General features: G+C 40.4%; 1 protein-coding gene across 5 annotated transcripts in view; it reads right to left on the bottom strand.

The window, feature by feature from the left end:
* Positions 1-15,519, bottom strand: part of CD200 (CD200 molecule) — a 36,610-nt gene extending 21,091 nt beyond the window's left edge. Inside the window, exons 1-5 of one of the 5 annotated variants that reach the window (XR_011566221.1) lie at positions 15,353-15,517; positions 11,332-11,413; positions 7,751-8,071; positions 5,083-5,355; positions 85-289 (exon numbers count right to left, since the gene is read on the bottom strand). Coding sequence is in view for 4 of the 5 variants with exons in the window: in XM_019979381.2 (XP_019834940.2) it covers positions 182-289; positions 5,083-5,355; positions 7,751-8,071; positions 11,332-11,413; positions 15,353-15,364 (796 nt within the window). In the remaining variant the exon portion in view is untranslated. Of the gene's footprint in view, positions 1-84; positions 290-5,082; positions 5,356-7,750; positions 8,072-11,331; positions 11,414-15,352 lie in introns of all 5 variants that reach the window. The other 4 variants (XM_019979381.2, XM_019979461.2, XM_019979544.2 and 1 more) reach the window with 4 other exon arrangements.
* Positions 15,520-17,099: the final 1,580 nt, after the last annotated feature.

Below are 17,099 nucleotides of genomic sequence, written 5' to 3'. Positions count from 1 at the left end.
AGCCCACCAGGCTCCTCCATCCATGGGATTCTCCAGGCAAGAGTACTGGCAGGCTACAATTCACGGGGTCACAAAGAGTCAGACATGACTAAGCACTCATCCCTTATTTATATCTTCATTTGAACCCCATATTGTCATTAAACAATAATTTTTCCTTCTTTTTACTTCCCATGGGACTCACCTCGATCTTGGTTCCGATGACGTTTCCAGTAGAGTAGAATTGAGATTAAGACCAGAAGAATTACCAAGGAGACGATGCTTAACAACAGTGGAACTGAAAACCAAAAGCCTGTGGATATTGATAGGAGAAAAGGAAAAACTAGTGATAAGTGGAAGCTGTAGAGGCAAAAAGTAATAAAGAGATAGTTGTAATGAGATTCTACTAGAGTTGTGCTTTTGATGAAAATTATTCTTACATATATAAAGGTCTACATTCATGACCTCATATTATTTTAATAGCCTTTAAATAATAATAATTAACATGCTTTATGTGGTTACTATGTAGTAAGAGCTTTGAATGTGTTGCCTCCTTTAATCCTCAAAATAGCTCGAGTTAGGTATTATTATTACTACCATCTAACAGATTAATAAAACAAACAATTGAGGCTCAGAGAAGTTGGGTAAGCCCCAAATCAGTGCAGTAATTGGTAGAACAAGGCTTGGTCAGAGATCTGTTTGCCTTCAAAGCACATAATCTTTGCCATACTGTCCATTAAAGTAATATGTTTATTGAGGAATTTCTGGAAAATATAGAAAAATATAAAGGAAAAATAATAAATCTCATGATTCCAACCTCCAGGAATAACTCAATTCCATGTTTTGTGTTCATTCTAATCAATGTCTTTGTTATTAAACTTCTATCTAGTAGTCAGTAAATGCAACTTAGCCTAAATATCAGTTCCTCAGTGTCACTGTGTAATACAAAGTCAGAAAAAGCACTGTCTGATTTGGGAGTCTCTGGCATTTTCTCCATACCTTTATAATGGGATTTTTCACGTCATAATTTAACTGATTGTCTTGGTTGTGAAGATCTTTTTTGTACAGTTCTTCTGTGTATTCTTGTCACCTCTTCTTAATATCTTCTGCTTCTGTTAGGTCCGTACCATTTCTGTCCTTTATCAAGCCCATCTTTGCATGAAATGTTCCCTTGGTATCTCTAATTTTTTTGAAGTGATCTCTAGTCTTTCCCATTCTGTTGTTTTCCTCTATTTCTTTGCATTGATGGCTGAGAAAGGCTTTCTTATCTCTTCTTGCTATTCTTTGGAACTCTGCATTCAGATGCTTATATCTTTCCTTTTCTCCTTTGCTTTTCGCTTCTCTTTTCACAGCTATTTGTAAGGCCTCCCCAGACAGCCATTTTACTTTTTTGCATTTCTTTTCCATGAGGATGGTCTTGATTCCTGTCTCCTCTATAATGTCATGAACTTCTGTCCATAGTTCATCAGATCTAGTCCCTTAAATCTATTTCTCACTTCCACTGTATAATCATAAGGGATTTGATTTAGGTCATACCTGAATGGTCTAGTGGTTTTCCCTACTTTCTTCAATTTAAGTCTGAATTTGGTAATAAGGAGCTCATGATCTGAGCCACAGTCATCTCCTGGTCTTGTTTTTGCTGACTGTATAGAGCTTCTCCATCTTTGGCTAAGAATATAATCAATCTGATTTTGATGTTGACCATCTGGTGATGTCCATGTGTAGAGTCTTCTCTTGTGTTGTTAGAAGAGGGTGTTTGCTATGACCAGTGCGTTCTCTTGGCAAAACTCTATTAGCCTTGTCCTGCTTCATTCTGTATTCCAAGGCCAAATTTGCCTGTTACTCCAGGTATTTCTTGACTTCCTACTTTTGCATTCCAGTCCCCTATAATGAAAAGGACATCTTTTTTGGGTGTTAGTTCTAAAAGGTCATGTAAGTCTTCATAGAACCATTCAACTTCAGCTTCTTCAGCATTACTGGTTGGGGCATAGACTTGGATTACTGTGATATTGAATGGTTTGCCTTGGAAATGAACAGAGATCATTCTGTTGTTTTTGAGATTGCATCCAAGTACTGCATTTCGGACTCTTTTGTTGACCATGATGGCTACTCCATTTCTTCTAAAGGATTCCTGCCCACAGTAGTAGATACAATGGCCATCTGAGTTAAATTCACCCGTCCTAGTCCATTTTAGTTCACTGATTCCTAGAATGACAACGTTCACTCTTGCCATCTCCTGTTTGACCATTTCCAATTTGCCTTGATTCATGGACCTGACATTCCAGGTTCCTATGCAGTATTGCTCTTTATAGCATTGGACCTTGCTTCTATCACCAGTCACATCCACAACTGGGTATTGTTTTTGCTTTGGCTCCATCCCTTCATTCTTTTTGGAGTTATTTCTCCACTGATCTCCAGCAGCATATTGGGCACCTACCTACCTGTGGATTTCCTCTTTCAGTATCCTATCATTTTGCCTTTTCATACTGTTCATGGGGTTCTCAAGGCAAGAATACTGAAGTGGTTTGCCATTCCCTTCTCCAGTGGACCACATTCTGTCAGAATCAGAAGATATTAGGAAGAGGTGGCAAGATAATACAAATAAAATACAAAAAAGATCTTCATGACCAAGATAATCACGATGGTGTGATCACTCACCTAGAGCCAGATATCCTGGAATGGGAAGTCAAGTGAGCCTTAGAAAGCATCACTACGAACAAAGCTAGTGGAGGTGATGGAATTCCAGCTGAGCTATTCTAAATCCTGAAAGATGATGTAAAAGTGCTGCACTCAATATGCCAGCAAATTTGGAAAACTCAGCAGTGGCCACAGGACTGGAAAAGGTCAGTTTTCATTCCAATCCCAAAGAAAGGCAATGCCAAAGGATGATCAAACTAATCCACAATTGCACTCATCTCACACGCTAGTAAAGTAATGCTCAAAATTCTCCAAGCCAGGCTTCAGCAATATGTGAACCATGAAATTCCAGATGTTCAAGCTGGTTTTAGAAAAGTCAGAGGAACCAGAGATCAAATTGCCAACATCTGCTGGATCAAAAAAGCAAGAAAGTTCCAGAAAAATATCTATTTCTGCTTTATTGACTATGTCAAAGCCTTTGACTGTGTGGATCACAATAAACTGTGGAAAATTCTGAAAAAGATGGGAATACCAGACCACCTGACCAGCCTCTTGAGAAACCTATATACAGGTCAGGAAGCAACAGTTAGAACTGGACATGGAACAACAGACTGGTTACAAGTAAGAAAAGGAATACATCAAAGCTGTATATTGTCACCCTGCTTATTTAACTTCTATGCAGAGTACATCATGAGAAATGCTGGGCTGGAAGAAGCACAAGCTGGAATCAAGATTGCTGGGAGAAATATCAATAACCTCAGATATGCAGATGACACCACCCTCATGGCAGAAAGTGAAGAGGAACTCAAAAGCCTCTTGATGAAGGTGAAAGAGGAGAGTGAAAAAGTTGGCTTAAAGCTCAACATTCAGAAAACGAAGATCATGGCATCTAGTCCCATCACTTCATGGCAAATAGATGGGAAAACAGTGGAAACAGTATCAGACTTTATTTTGGGGGGCTCCAAAATCACTGCAGATGGTGATGCAGCCATGAAATTAAAAGATGTTTACTCCTTTGAAGCAAAGTTATGACCAACCTGGATAGCATATTCAAAAGCAGAGACATACTTTGCCAACAAAGGTGCTTCTAGTCAAGGCTGTGGTTTTTCCTGTGGTCATGTATGGATGTGAGAGTTGGACTGTGAAGAAAGCTGAGCGCTGAAGAATTGATTCTTTTGAACTGTGGTGCTGGAGAAGACTCTTGAGAGTCCCTTGGACTGCAAGGAGATCCAACCAGTCCATTCTAAAGTTTACTTTTTGATTACTTTGCTTTTTCAAGGACCCCAGAAATGACTACAGGACATGTTCATTAGAGACTATCTGGGCTTCCCAGGTGGAGCAGTGGTAAAGAATCCTCCTGCCAATGCAAGAGACATGGGTTTGATCCCTGAGTTGGAAAGATCCCCTGTAGTAGGAAATGACAAGTATATGACAATATTCTTGCCTGGAAAATTCCATGGACAGAGAACCCTGGTGGGCTACAGTCCATAGGGTCACAGAGAGTTGGACATGACTGAGTAACTGAGCACATGACAATGAGGCATGAACTTTTGGGGTTCACAATGTACCCTGAAAAAAGCAGCAATATCTTTTTATAGGAGGCTTGTTAACTGAGTGCCTCATCCAGAGTCAGTGCTTCAAAACTATGCAGAGAAAGGCAACTATGGCTGTTGTCACTGAAGCATCTTGTCCCTAAGACCACTGCTTTTCTTATTCTCTCTCCCATCATCTTTACCTCTTATATCAATGAGACTCAGAGATAGCAGTTTAGATGGAAATACAAGACAGCAAAAGAGGTCCTGAGCAGGAGGCAATTTATTTTAAAATGAGGTTGGGAAAACTCAGATTGGCCTCTTTCCTGAAAGATCTATTGCCCTTTTCCCATAGTGTAGATTACGCAAAGGTTTCATCCCAGATGTGACTGCTTCCAAGAAAACATTGTAATCCCTCCAGACTGAGCTGATGCTCCTTCTCTGCATTCTCAATCTTCCCATGTTATACCACAGCGTTCTTTTTTTTTTTTTTTTTCCTTTTATCAGAGAATGGTTTGTTGCAGGGTCAAGCAAGGAGAACGGGTTCAAACTCCTACCATAGCTTTCTTATTGAAGCATTTAACCTGCATTTTTACAACTGCCCAGCTCTTTCTGCATTCCTTCCTGGACTAGAAGCTCCCTGTGTTTGGGGACTGAGTCCTTGCTGTCACATTTCTGGCATAACAAATACTCAGGAGCACAGAAGAATAAATCAATAGAATGGTTCTCAGTAAAAGCATTCAGTGTGTGAGCAACATACCACAATCGCCAAAGCAATAAAATAGGCTATACTGGCTTCCTCAACTGTTTTTCTTTCCCTACTTATCCCATTCTCTGCCTTACCAGCTTCTTTGCTAAGAGGCCAAGAGGCTCTGCAGAGCATTCACCACCTTGCAGGTGTGTGTCCACAAACGTGACCACAGAAAACCTCTCTTACCTTTGTTCACAGTTTCCCTGTAGTCGGTCACAGTCCCCAGGTGTAGCACCTGGCAGATCACATCCTTCCCCACCTGTGTCTTGGGGTCTTTGATCTGGAGGATGCTGGTGACAGATGTTGTTCCATTGGGGTGTGACACGATCTCGGTACTGTTCTCAATCCCTGACCCAAAGACCTTCCAGGAGATCATAGGGGCTGGGCGAGCATTGGCAGAGCAAGTGATATTTAGGTGATCTTCAGATAGTTTATAGTGAAGGAATACTGTGGGCTGTACTGGGACAAAAAAAAATCCAGTGTGAGTCCCACACTCTCCTCAGAGAGATGAGAGAAAGATCTTTACAGAAAGACAGTGGGAGCTAGAGAGCTAATGTGGCACATCCAATCCAAACTGGGGCCTTCTCTTCCTGTCTAATTCTCTGAACAGCAGGGTGGAGACTGGCCTATACAACCCTGTGACAAGAATGATCCTCTATGGAGTTTGTCTCTAAGAGAATTAGCTAGATGGACAGAGGGTACCTTTCCTCCCAAACAGTGCAGAGAATAATTATGCTTTTCTCTTTCGTGGACAATGCAGCACCTCTGCCTTCTTCTGCGTATCCCTCTCAAGTAGTTGAACAACAACTCTATCAATCAGCACCTCCACACAGGTGGTCTGCACTCCTCAGAAAAGCAGAGCAGTTTCAGAACAGAGAGCCTGTAGAAGGGCTGCCACTTAGAAAAAGCCTTTTTCTGTTTAGAACTGGGCCAGTGAATAAGAGGCATGGAGCAGACTTAGAAAGTCCCTGTATACAAAATGCAAATTATGTATTCACAGTCAGTAGTCAGAAAAATCACAGAATGACAGTTGTAAGGACCTTGGAGATCACCTTATGGAGTTAACAGAAAATAAAGAGCTTATGAAAAAAGGACATTTTTAGGTCAGCTGTACCCTGTTCCCTTTCAAAAGTCCCTTGACTAATTAGTTCATTTTCCTTGGAATATACAGTTTATCTCTGCTGAGCAAACGCAAACGTCTTTCTATGGTAGGCTTTGGAGCCCACAAGATAATTAAAGGGCAGTGGTAAATAAAAGCTTGTCTGTGTTTAGAAGTTCAAGAGGTGGGTGGGTGGGAGTAGGCTGGAGGAAATGAGCCTATAGGAGGACTGTGGCTCTGACCAGAGTGCCCAGATTGCTAACATCAGTGAGCCCTGATATTATAAAAGTAAAGGAGGGCCAGTATGGCTGAAATGGCCAGCCTGGCTAGCAGGGTTCTCTGGTGTATCAAAGAATTACTTGGATGAAAGCTATACCTTATGGCAGGAAAGTGTCATTGTGGAAAAGAACTACAGAATTACCAGCTAGAAGACACAGAGGAGTCTGTGTTTCAGGCATACAAATTATTCAAAGATTAATGAGTAAAGAAAGGGAGCAAGAGAGAAAGATGAACAAAAAAGAGAAAGGAAACAACAGAAATGAGAAAAATATGACACAAGAAGGAAAAGGAAGAAAATGGTGGAAAGAAGGAAATAAGGGAGGGTGAAAGGAAATGAGGGAGGGAGGTCTGGCGTGCGGTGATTCATGCGGTCGCAAGGAGTCGGACATGACTGAGCGACTGAGCTGAACTGAAAGGAAATGAGGCAGGGAGGGAGGGAAGGAAAAAGAGCAAAGGAGGAATAAAAAAGAAGAGGGAGGAAGGATTGGAGGAGGGAAGAGACCCCCCCCCCAAAAAAAAAAACCAGGGAGACAGAAGGAGACAAAGGAATGAAAGAAATAGAAATCAAGAAGAAAAGCCTGATGCAAGATTCTGCAGAGATGATTCATGGACAAAATAAGTGAAAGAAACATGTTATCTGGCGTCATCCTACCTCCCTTGCATTCTTATTTACTGAGCCTCTCCTTATCCCTTGTCCAATATTCTTGGTGTGTTCAAACTCTCATTTTAACATTCCCAATAACCCTAAGTTTGGCTTTCCCTTCTAAAACCACCACCAAGTGTGCATCCTCCAAAGCTACCCCTTATTCGTAATTCTCAGTTCTTGATCCCAGCTAAGCATCAGTTAACAGGAAAGGAATCTTGTCAAACTAAGCCTCTTAGATTTTAGAAGAATGCTTATTTACCAGTTAAATCGCTACCAGGCACTGGGTATGAAGAACCTCTGCTGCATGGCTGTTTATCAATTTTGCAAAAGCTCCGCTGAAGCAAAATGAGAGGGACTCCCCATAACTGGCTCCAGCTTAGCCCAATCTGGCTTTGTTCTTAGGTTAAAAAATACGAAAGCTCTTAGGAACCAGAGATGATCTATTTCACACTTTTGGTGCAGATAAATAAACTCTGGTACACCATGGACAGGACTCTTCTAGGGTCACATGACTCCTAATGGCAATGCCAGGTCTGAACCATAGCACTGCTTATGGAGAATTTATCCTCACTATGGTCCTTAGTTTACTCTTGTTGACAACAGTATTCTTCAAGGCAAAGATAACTTCAGGCAAAGATTCAACATAGTTCTATGAACTCTCCAAATAATCATTAGCACAGTTACACAGTAGACATGAAAGGCCAAGTGTCCTCCAATGAACCTTTCTGGGGCTAGGATCCTGAAAGACTAATTACTACTACCACTACATTTCAAACATTCTTCAAGATAACATTTCAAGCTAGAGACAATGTATTCTCAGAGACTCTCACCAAAGAGAGTGAGGCAGGCTATTCCTGAGATCTTTCCAGAACCAAAGGTATTAAAGAGGCACTTGTAACACGCCTCATCTTCCAAGGTGGTATTCCAGAAGGTAATGGTTGAGTTCATGAGTCCCAGCTGGGTGATGTTTATCTTGTCCTTGTAGGCAGGCTGGACTACAACCCCGTGGTTCTCGCTGTAGGTGATCATGTTTTCTGGGCTTACAGCCTTGATTTTTTGCCATGTCACAATCAAAACTTCCTGGGGATTTTTCAGAGAGCATCTTAAAGAAGCAGGTGTGTTCAGCAGCCCTCTTACATCCTGGGTCACCACTTTCATCATGGAATCATAAAAGAACATTTATATATTTTAGTACATACACAAATATACATTTTTGATTAAAAAATGCATGTTCAAAGTCAAATTTATAAAGAAAGAAAAATACAAAAAAGAAAACAACATTTACCTACCTTCCTGTTGTTGCCAGAGAACTATAAGTTCAAATATGTTTGTTCAGTCTTTAAGAGTAGCAGAGTAGAAAAATAAGAAAGCAAACTCCCAGTGACCAGAACTTACATGAAGAATCCCTGTAGGCTGGAAATTAGGTGAAATGAGGTTGAAGATGGAAAATGCCAGATAGGATAGATAGGATAGAAGTATCACCAAGTGGGTTTATGTCTGGAACAGTAATAGCTAGGAATAAGAAAGGGCCAATGGACAATATGCAGTGATTAGTTTAAGTGAAGAAGTTACAGCAGCCCTATACATTCCACACACACATCTGAAAAGGAAGGGGCAGCAGTAGTGACGTCTGCCATCAGGAAGCAGTGGTAAATATAGGAACATAGACAGAGAGATGTACAGGACAATGCTCCAGGAGGCTGATAGTACCAGAGAGCGTTGACAACCAAATTACAATCTACACAGTCCCCCATTTTTACTGAATATGGCATGAATATAAGGTATGCCAATAATTTCTTCCCCCTCCAATGCTGGCTACTCATATTGATATGACAGATGGCTCAATGGGAAATGTCAATACAGTAACAAATAGACAAACACTTGAGTCAACTAACACAATGATAGAGGAATAATAAACTCTACAAATGAATAAATAAACATTTTTACATGAACAAATGTGATATCTTAAGTGTGAAAAGGAACCAGCACTGTAAATAGTAGAAACTAGAGATGTATAAAATGAGAAATATAAACTCTTTTCACAATCTGGCTGCCTTAGCAGAATGAGTATCACTGAAGACTAAATGAGTAGGTGGGAAGACCAGATCATAAAATTCTTCCAGAATTGGAAGGGTTAAAAATACAGAAAAGATTAAATATTGAAAGACTGATATTTCAGTATTAGTCCAAGTAAGATTTTTAAAAGGAAAGAGAAGGGGAAATGGAAGACAAAAACACTAAGAAACAAAAATGTATTTTTAAAAATGATAAAAGGAGAAATCTGAAATAAGGTATATCCCTCATGAACCTTGATGTGCCTAACAACATAACTCTGAAATATATACAAAGCTAATAGAACTACAAAGGAAAATGCATAAATCCATAATCATAATGGGAGAATTTTTCATTGTTCTCTCAGAATTTTCATTTCCATCTATTAAAAAATAAGAAAATCAAATACAAGGACATAGAAGACTTTAAAAACAAATATTCATATGTGTACATGTAATATGTGCATATGAGCATGTATTTATAAACCTTTACCCAAAAGAAAACATACATGCTTTTCAAACCACATGTGAAACATAACCCCAAATTAAATTTGAAGTAGTATACAAAAAAATGACTTTGAACTCAATCCATAATGCAATAAAATTAGAAATTTACATACTTTTGTCTCCTTAATTACACCAGAAATCATAACAAAAATTATAAATCACTATGAATGACAATAAGAATATCATATATTAAAATCTGTAGAGGCTTATAAAGCAGTTCTCAGGTGGGAATATTTAATCCTAACTTAATTTATTGGGAAACAGGAAAGATTGAAAAATGAATACCTACATGCATTCAAACTTCCCACACACCAAAAGTTGATAAAAGGAGTGAATTAATAAAGTTAAAAGCACAAATTAATAAAATAGTACACAAAATACTGGCTTAATCAAAACACCAAAATCTGTTTTTTTTAAGACTAATAACAGATAAAATGACTAGAGTAATTAGAAAAAAAGAATATATGCTCTACAACATCAAGAATGAAAAGGCGGGCATAGCAACAAATACAAACTGGAACCGCCAAGTGCTGCAAAATTCCAATTTTAGTGAGGTACACTCTTGATAGTTGCAAAAAATTCTAGGGGAATAGCTGTTATTAGGATGGGGTTTCTTAAAGGTTTGCTGAGTGCAGAGCATAGATTTGAATAAATTGCTGCTTTTAGAATAGAGAGTAAAAAAGGGATCAAAACTAGAGTTTCAACTTCTAGGGTGAAAAAATCTATGACTATGCGAGATTATTTCTCTTTGACTATGCGACAAAATAATTTAATGAAAAGTTTACAATTATTTGCTGCTTTTATATGAAATTCCATTTAAGATCCCCCAGTTGGTAAATCCTGAGCTATACACGGTGTGAAGCATGCCTTTTGTATCCCTGTGAAGACTGCTGACTATAGTACACACCACATTGTTGTGAAAGTCACTCAGTCGTATCCAACTCTTTGCAACCCCACGGACTATACAGTTCATGGAATTCTCCAGGCCTGAATACTGGAGTGGGTAGCCTTTCCCTTCTCCAGAGGATCTTCCCAACCCAGGGATTGAACTCAGGTCTCCCGCATTGTGGGCGGATTCTTTACCAGCTGAGTCATGAGGGAAGTCCAAGAATACTGGAGTGGGTAGCCTATCCCTTCTGCAGCAGATCTTCCCAACCCAGGAGTTGAACTGGGGTCTCCTGCATTGCAAGCGGATTCTTTACCAACTGAGCTATCACAGAAGCCCATAGTACATACCACACAAAAGGTAATAAAAGGCCAGCAGTAAGTGAGGTGTGGTCTCCCATGGAGTCAAAGAGAAAGGTCTGGCAGAAGTAGGCAATTCAGCAGACAAGTGGACAGCTCAGGTGTGTTTTATATAATAGACTATGTGAACATATGTGAACTGTATATAGCTTTCATATTTCACTATTTTTCTGTAAGAGGGATACAACCAGTTTTAAGGCTTATTGCCAGATTACTTGCTCTAGAGGCCAAATTCATTCTTGCTCCAACACGCATTCCCATGTCTTCACACACATATGGAATTATTATTTTAAACATTATGCACTTTGATAGGTGAAAAAATGATGTCTTAATTCAGAAACAATTTTTTTTATGTCTGGTTTTATCTATGAAAAGTTTCTTAATATTAAAGTTTTTTTTAATTTAATTTTTTTTAAACTTTACATCATTGTATTAGTTTTGCCAAATATCTGTGGAAAGCAGAAAGAACCACTCCCAGTCTTCCAAACAAATTACACGGTTAATTAATTCATGCAGACAAATGAACACAGCACAGACAAGAGTGGTCAGATGTCCACTCCAGAAACTGTGTTTCCTGGATTCCACGCAGGGGAATTGAGTATCTTTACCTTGTGCCCTGCATAAGATCAGTGGTGCCAAGAACCAAATCAGTTGGAAGGTAGATAGATGACAGACGAGCCTTCTGAACACCTGAAGACAGAGAGCAAGTACAGAAATGGGCATTTGAATGTGGACAAAGCTAAGGGAGCTTCAATCTAATTGCTGTATCAGGAAAAATAGCAGCTAAAGTTTTAACCACTGGAAGCCTTTGGTTTTGTGGAAGCAGCACCAGGGACTATAAATGGAAGAAATAACAGAGGGTGCTTAGGTTTGGACGGGAAAAGCAGCCATGTGGTTCTTTCGTTATGGCCATTCCTAGCAATTTGAGGCTGTGCTCCCAAAGCCACCACTGTCAAGACTGCTGAGAAAACAAACTGCCAAAAATATACCCAGAAAACACAGACTGCAAATGTGGCAGAACATTTACTCCCCAAATGATCCAGATCTGTTAATATTAAAAATGTAACTCAGGTGTAACCACTTTGCAGAACATGTTTTGATATTTTCCTGCAAATTCTGCACAATTCATGTAAATTGTACCTTTTAAAACCAGTATTTGGCTTTTTTTTCTTCCCCCTTGCTTTATTTTCATGTGTCTGGGCACAAATCCTTGGCATTTTTTTTTTTTTTAACAAATCATTGTAGTATTTAAGAGAGTATTACTCTGGGAATCATTTTGCTATAAAATGAAGAGTGGAATGGAGACAGATTACTCTGCATCAGTCCATAGTCTTGATCTACATTAGTATGTTCATTGTAAATTTTGCCTATATTTCTATATTTTTCTATAATTGAGGTGTTTAAGAAATGTAGATTTCTCGTATCTTTCTTTAAATGAACTTCAATTTTATTTCATGCTGCTATTCTACTAGAGGTAGAGACTAAATTTCAGTCAATGTTACATAATCTCTGTCTGATAGTTCAATTGACTGTCACTTCACAATTGTCCCAGTCTCTGGCACTGCATCCAGTCGTGGGAATGCCAAGCCATTGGACAGGACTATTAGCCCTTGGTTACAACCATCCATCCATCTTGGCATTGTGCTCCCCTCAAGTCATCCTCCTGATCATCAATTTGTGTAATTAAATCCTGTGCTTACAGGGTGTTCTCTCATGCTTCCCAATTCTCTGGATTCTGTGCTCCTGGATCCTTCCTATGCTGAACAAAGCAGAATTATACAAGGGTCTCTGCCTAGACTTCCATGTATCTATCAATCTCTGTTTTACTGTTCCCTTGCCATGGTGGGTAGGCTTGCCTCTTCCCACAGTTGCCCCTAGGAAAGCAAGGCACAGCTGTTTTCTGTTCTTTGATTTCAACACCTCCCTGTAAGTTCTACTCACCATCCTCCTAAACTCCCCACTCCTGGGGCCAGGCACAGAGCATCCTTCTCAGGACACAAACCAATGCTAATCAGTCTCGCTTTGCTCTCCCAGCCTAGGGTCAGAAAAGCTGCTTCCTCTATCACCTTGTATTCTTCCCATCAGCTTTTTCTGGGATGAATGCCTGTCCTTGGTCTTTCATCATTTAGGCTTTTAAAACTCAAATGCTTAGGCTTTTGTTATTTCAAAACTTAGGCTTCTGAAACCAGAAGTTTTCTTTGGCATTCTGATTACACACCATCACGCCATATGGAAATCCAGGTTCTAGTAAAGGCTGTGATGAGGAATGCAAATAGTCTAGTGCTCAGAGTAAAAATCTGTATTTTAGGATAAGAGAAAAAGCAGACACACACCAAAACACAAGATGTGGGGACTGGGAGACAGTAACATTTAAGAAACAGAAGCACAGTGATTGAGGTGAAAAGAATTAGAAAGAAAGCCTTGCTATTAATTAGGCACACATTTCTTCTGGCTAATTTGAATTCAGGCTAGCACAAATGCTAGGTGTGTAAGCTTAGACAGATCATTTTACCTCTTGGAGATACAGAAAAAAAAAATAGTACCAATCTTCTCTGTTAGGTTAAATGAGATGGTATATGTAAAGCGCCTATAAAGTGATTGATACAAATAAACACTAAATCAATGTAGCTGTTATCTCATTAGGTTACTGTCTGTATCTCACTATTTGCTAAACCCAGGGTAGGCAAGACGTGAGTGGGGAAGCTGGAAGAAGATACAAAGACCATAGGAACTGCAGACATTCTTTATTCAGCGTGGCAAGGCAGACAGGCTTTACTCTCTAATGGCTGAAACAGCAGCAACAGTGACCATGCAACTCGCTTCAACTTGATTCTCCTCGAGCTTTTTAGGTGGTACCTATATAGGGCCACACCATGATGTCTGAGCACAGTGCCACAAATAATCCCAGCTGTAGGATTTGAGTGGAGTGAGGCGAGAGCCTGATCACTGCCACCTGGCCAATTGTTTACTCCCTACATTCCACCCCTTCAGGGTCTCTCGCCACACAATCTACGTGCCCATCTTCCACGATATTCCCTTGGCGAGTAACCTCCACAGGGGCAACTGTACCGCTGAGGATTCTCTCATTTAGGACCCACAGAACCCCCCACAGGTGCCGGGCCCACCCCTTCAAAGGGGGGATCTTTGGGGTGTTCACAGCCCACCAACATGATTGCACTTTTCTAAATCTGAGGACATAGCCTTTACAGTACACTGTTAGCATTATCATAGGACACAGCTTTTACAGTACACTGTTCTCTGTAGCTCAGGGTCATAAGCCATATCATCATCTCATGTAACCACCCATATCTCTTGCTGCTGCTGCTGCTGCTAAGTCGCTTCAGTCGTGTCCGACTCTGTGCGACCCCAGAGACGGCAGCCCACCAGGCTCCCCTGTCCCTGGGATTCTCCAGGCAAGAACACTGGAGTGGGTTGCCATTTCCTTCTCCAATACATGAAAGTGAAAATTGAAAGTGAAGTTGCTCAGTTGTGTCCAACTCTTAGCCACCCCATGGACTGCAGCCTACCAGGCTCCTCTGTCCATGGGATTTTCCAAGCAAGAGTACTGGAGTGAGGTGCCAAGACATGGTAAATGCCAGTATGTGTTACATAACTTAAAAAATTCATTAATCAGATCACACAATAATGGAAGTAGAGAAGTCCACTTATAACCCTTGCCAAGAGGGCCAGAGTCCAGAGACAACTGTCCATCTGGCAGCTACACTGCCCCTCCCCTGAAAATTTGTAAGTTCAAATCCTGAAGCTGCCACAGTCATATGTACTTGGAAAAATTCACCTGTCTGCCTGTTTCTTTATTTGTAAAACTGGGTAATAACTCCTTCTTTGAAGGACAGTGGTGAAGATTAAGAGTACCTGGCATTCAGTAAGCGCTAGCTGGGAGGCCACCATTCTTCTTTGTTAAGGAAGGCAATAACTGTCTGTGTAGTCTAGCCAACAAACCATATGCAAAAAAATTACCTTGAGGCATTACTTGTATTTGGATTTTTAAATTATTTTATATCGGTTACCAATGTAAATGAAAATCCTCTCCTTCCTTCATTTTGTCATATACCTAGATCCTGGATAACAAAATGCCTGTTTCTCACGGATACCCTGGGTTTTAACTCTGATTTATCCGATCCTTTTGGCTTCCCACGGCAAAGGCCCAGAGGATACAGAAAGAGGCTGGAGCATCACAGAGGAGCCAGCCTGATCCTGAAATTCTGCAACCCCACCCCAGATTTCAGGACCAAAAATGGAGCCAATACAGCACCCTCTATCCAGGCAGCCAGCGTCTGCCTCCAGGCTCATTTCCTCTACAAGGATGTCAGTGATCGATCGGAGAAAGCGTCTCCGGAGCCTGCACCTGGCAGCCTCCTGTTTCCAGTTTACCGCGACAGATAATCGCAACCCTAGGAATGGAGGTATGGCCTATAAACCCCGCTTTGGAAGGCAAGATCTGCTTCTCTGCAAGGTTTAGAACTGAGAGGAAAGCGCAAGCGGGAATTCCAGCTCTGAATCAGAGAGGGGAAAGCCGCAGCCTAGCGTTCGCAGCCTGACATCGCCCCAAGGCCACCGGAGAGGAGTCGCCCACCCTGCGCCCTGTTTTCCACGCCTGGCCCAGCTCACCAGACACTGCATCCTCGCTCCTGGCCGCGCAGGTTATTTGGTTGCTGCTGAGAAGCCTGGAGGGATCTCACACCCGACCAGGCAGAGCCCCTCCAGTTCCGCGGAGCAAAGACGACTTCTTCCCCACGGATTCACAGCATAATTCCTCCTGCTCCGCCCCGGCTCCGGCCCCGCCCCCCTACTCCTCTACCAGCCTACCCCTACCCACCAACGCAGAGGTATAAGGGAGATTACATAGTGCTCATCTTTTCCCGTCTTCAACGCGTTTCGCCGTTTTCAGAGGTTTCAACTGGGAAGACTGAGCAAGTGTTTGGAAAAAAAGATACATTGTTTTCATTTTCATTATACAGACAAAGAAAGGGAAAGGAGGGGGTGGGAAGACATGAATTGCCTCACTGCGTGGTGCTTGGGGGAATGGCCGGCTGCATTGTGGTCCACGCAAGTATGAAATGATTTTTGAGAAATGTTCCAGTTTCCCCAGTTACCATCCCGGAAAACCCAAATATTTTGAAGCTAAATTTAAGCAATAGAAAATTTGCAAAGCAAATGTGTATTTATTTTTATCCAGAATCAAATTATGTATTTAAACCATCAATGCTGTTAATGATCTCTCCCTTATTGATGGGACTGGGTTTGTGTTTATTTTTTTCTCTGCTGTGAGAAATTTTCTTCCACTTGCATTGATGATGAGGATATTTCTTATTTTAACAAGCTTCAGAGTTATTGGCCATTAAAACAAACAAAAGACAGATCAATGAAGTGTTCAATTCCTATAGCCTTTTCTGTTTTCCCGACCACCACCCCTGACCACCACACCTACGACAAGGTATTGGGACAGAGCTTCTATTATACTTAAGGCTGCAAATCCCAGGGCAGTAAATAAAATAATAACCGATTTTTTCCAGAAAAAACAAACACTGAAAGGACTAAAATATTCATGGAGTGGCAAACAAGATACATAAGAGAAAGGTAATTTATATAGCGAAATTAAAGGTCAAATTAAGGAAACTAAAAAAAAAAAAAAAAACTCTTAAAGCTTCGAACATGACAAGTAGAGACACCAAGAAAAAGAATCAAAGTGACTTTAAATGTCACAAAGCAGCACCGGATACAAGAAGGCAATGAGTTAACTTTCAAAATATGGAAGAAAAAATAACTCTGAACTCTACTTTGTCTTTTATAACAACTACTACGAAGGTATTATTTTTTAAAATACTTTAAAATTTTTATCAAATGTGTTGTTCACAGGGTGAAATGCATGCATCATAAGCACCCAGTATTCATCATAGAGTGAATATACGTGCATAGCCAGAAGCACATAAAAGCTTACCGTGCCCTGTTCATCAGAGCCTGTCCTCTCTTTGACTACCCTTTTTGTCACTGCCACCTTTCCACCACTCTCTTACTTTCAACATCATAGGCTAGACTTACCTGTTTGTGAACTTCATATAAATAGCATCATAGATGATGTCCTCATTTGTATCTTCGTTCTTTTACTCAACAGTAGATTTGAAAATTTTATCCATGTCATTGCATGTAATTGTGGCTCACTCATTCTCACTGCTGTATATGACCCCATTCTTTAAATGCCACATTTATTTATCTATACTATTGTTACTAGACATTTGTTTTCCATTTTAGGGAGGGTTATTTTTAATAGTGTGCTATAAACATTCTTATACATGACTTTTCCTAAACATACGTACACCCTTATTAGATTATTCTTTGACGTTGCCAGTTTTATCTT

The sequence above is a fragment of the Bos indicus genome, chromosome 1 (assembly GCF_029378745.1).
Source record: "Bos indicus isolate NIAB-ARS_2022 breed Sahiwal x Tharparkar chromosome 1, NIAB-ARS_B.indTharparkar_mat_pri_1.0, whole genome shotgun sequence".
NCBI classification, from domain to species: domain Eukaryota; kingdom Metazoa; phylum Chordata; class Mammalia; order Artiodactyla; family Bovidae; genus Bos; species Bos indicus.
This window is presented reverse-complemented; position numbering and strand designations above follow the sequence as displayed.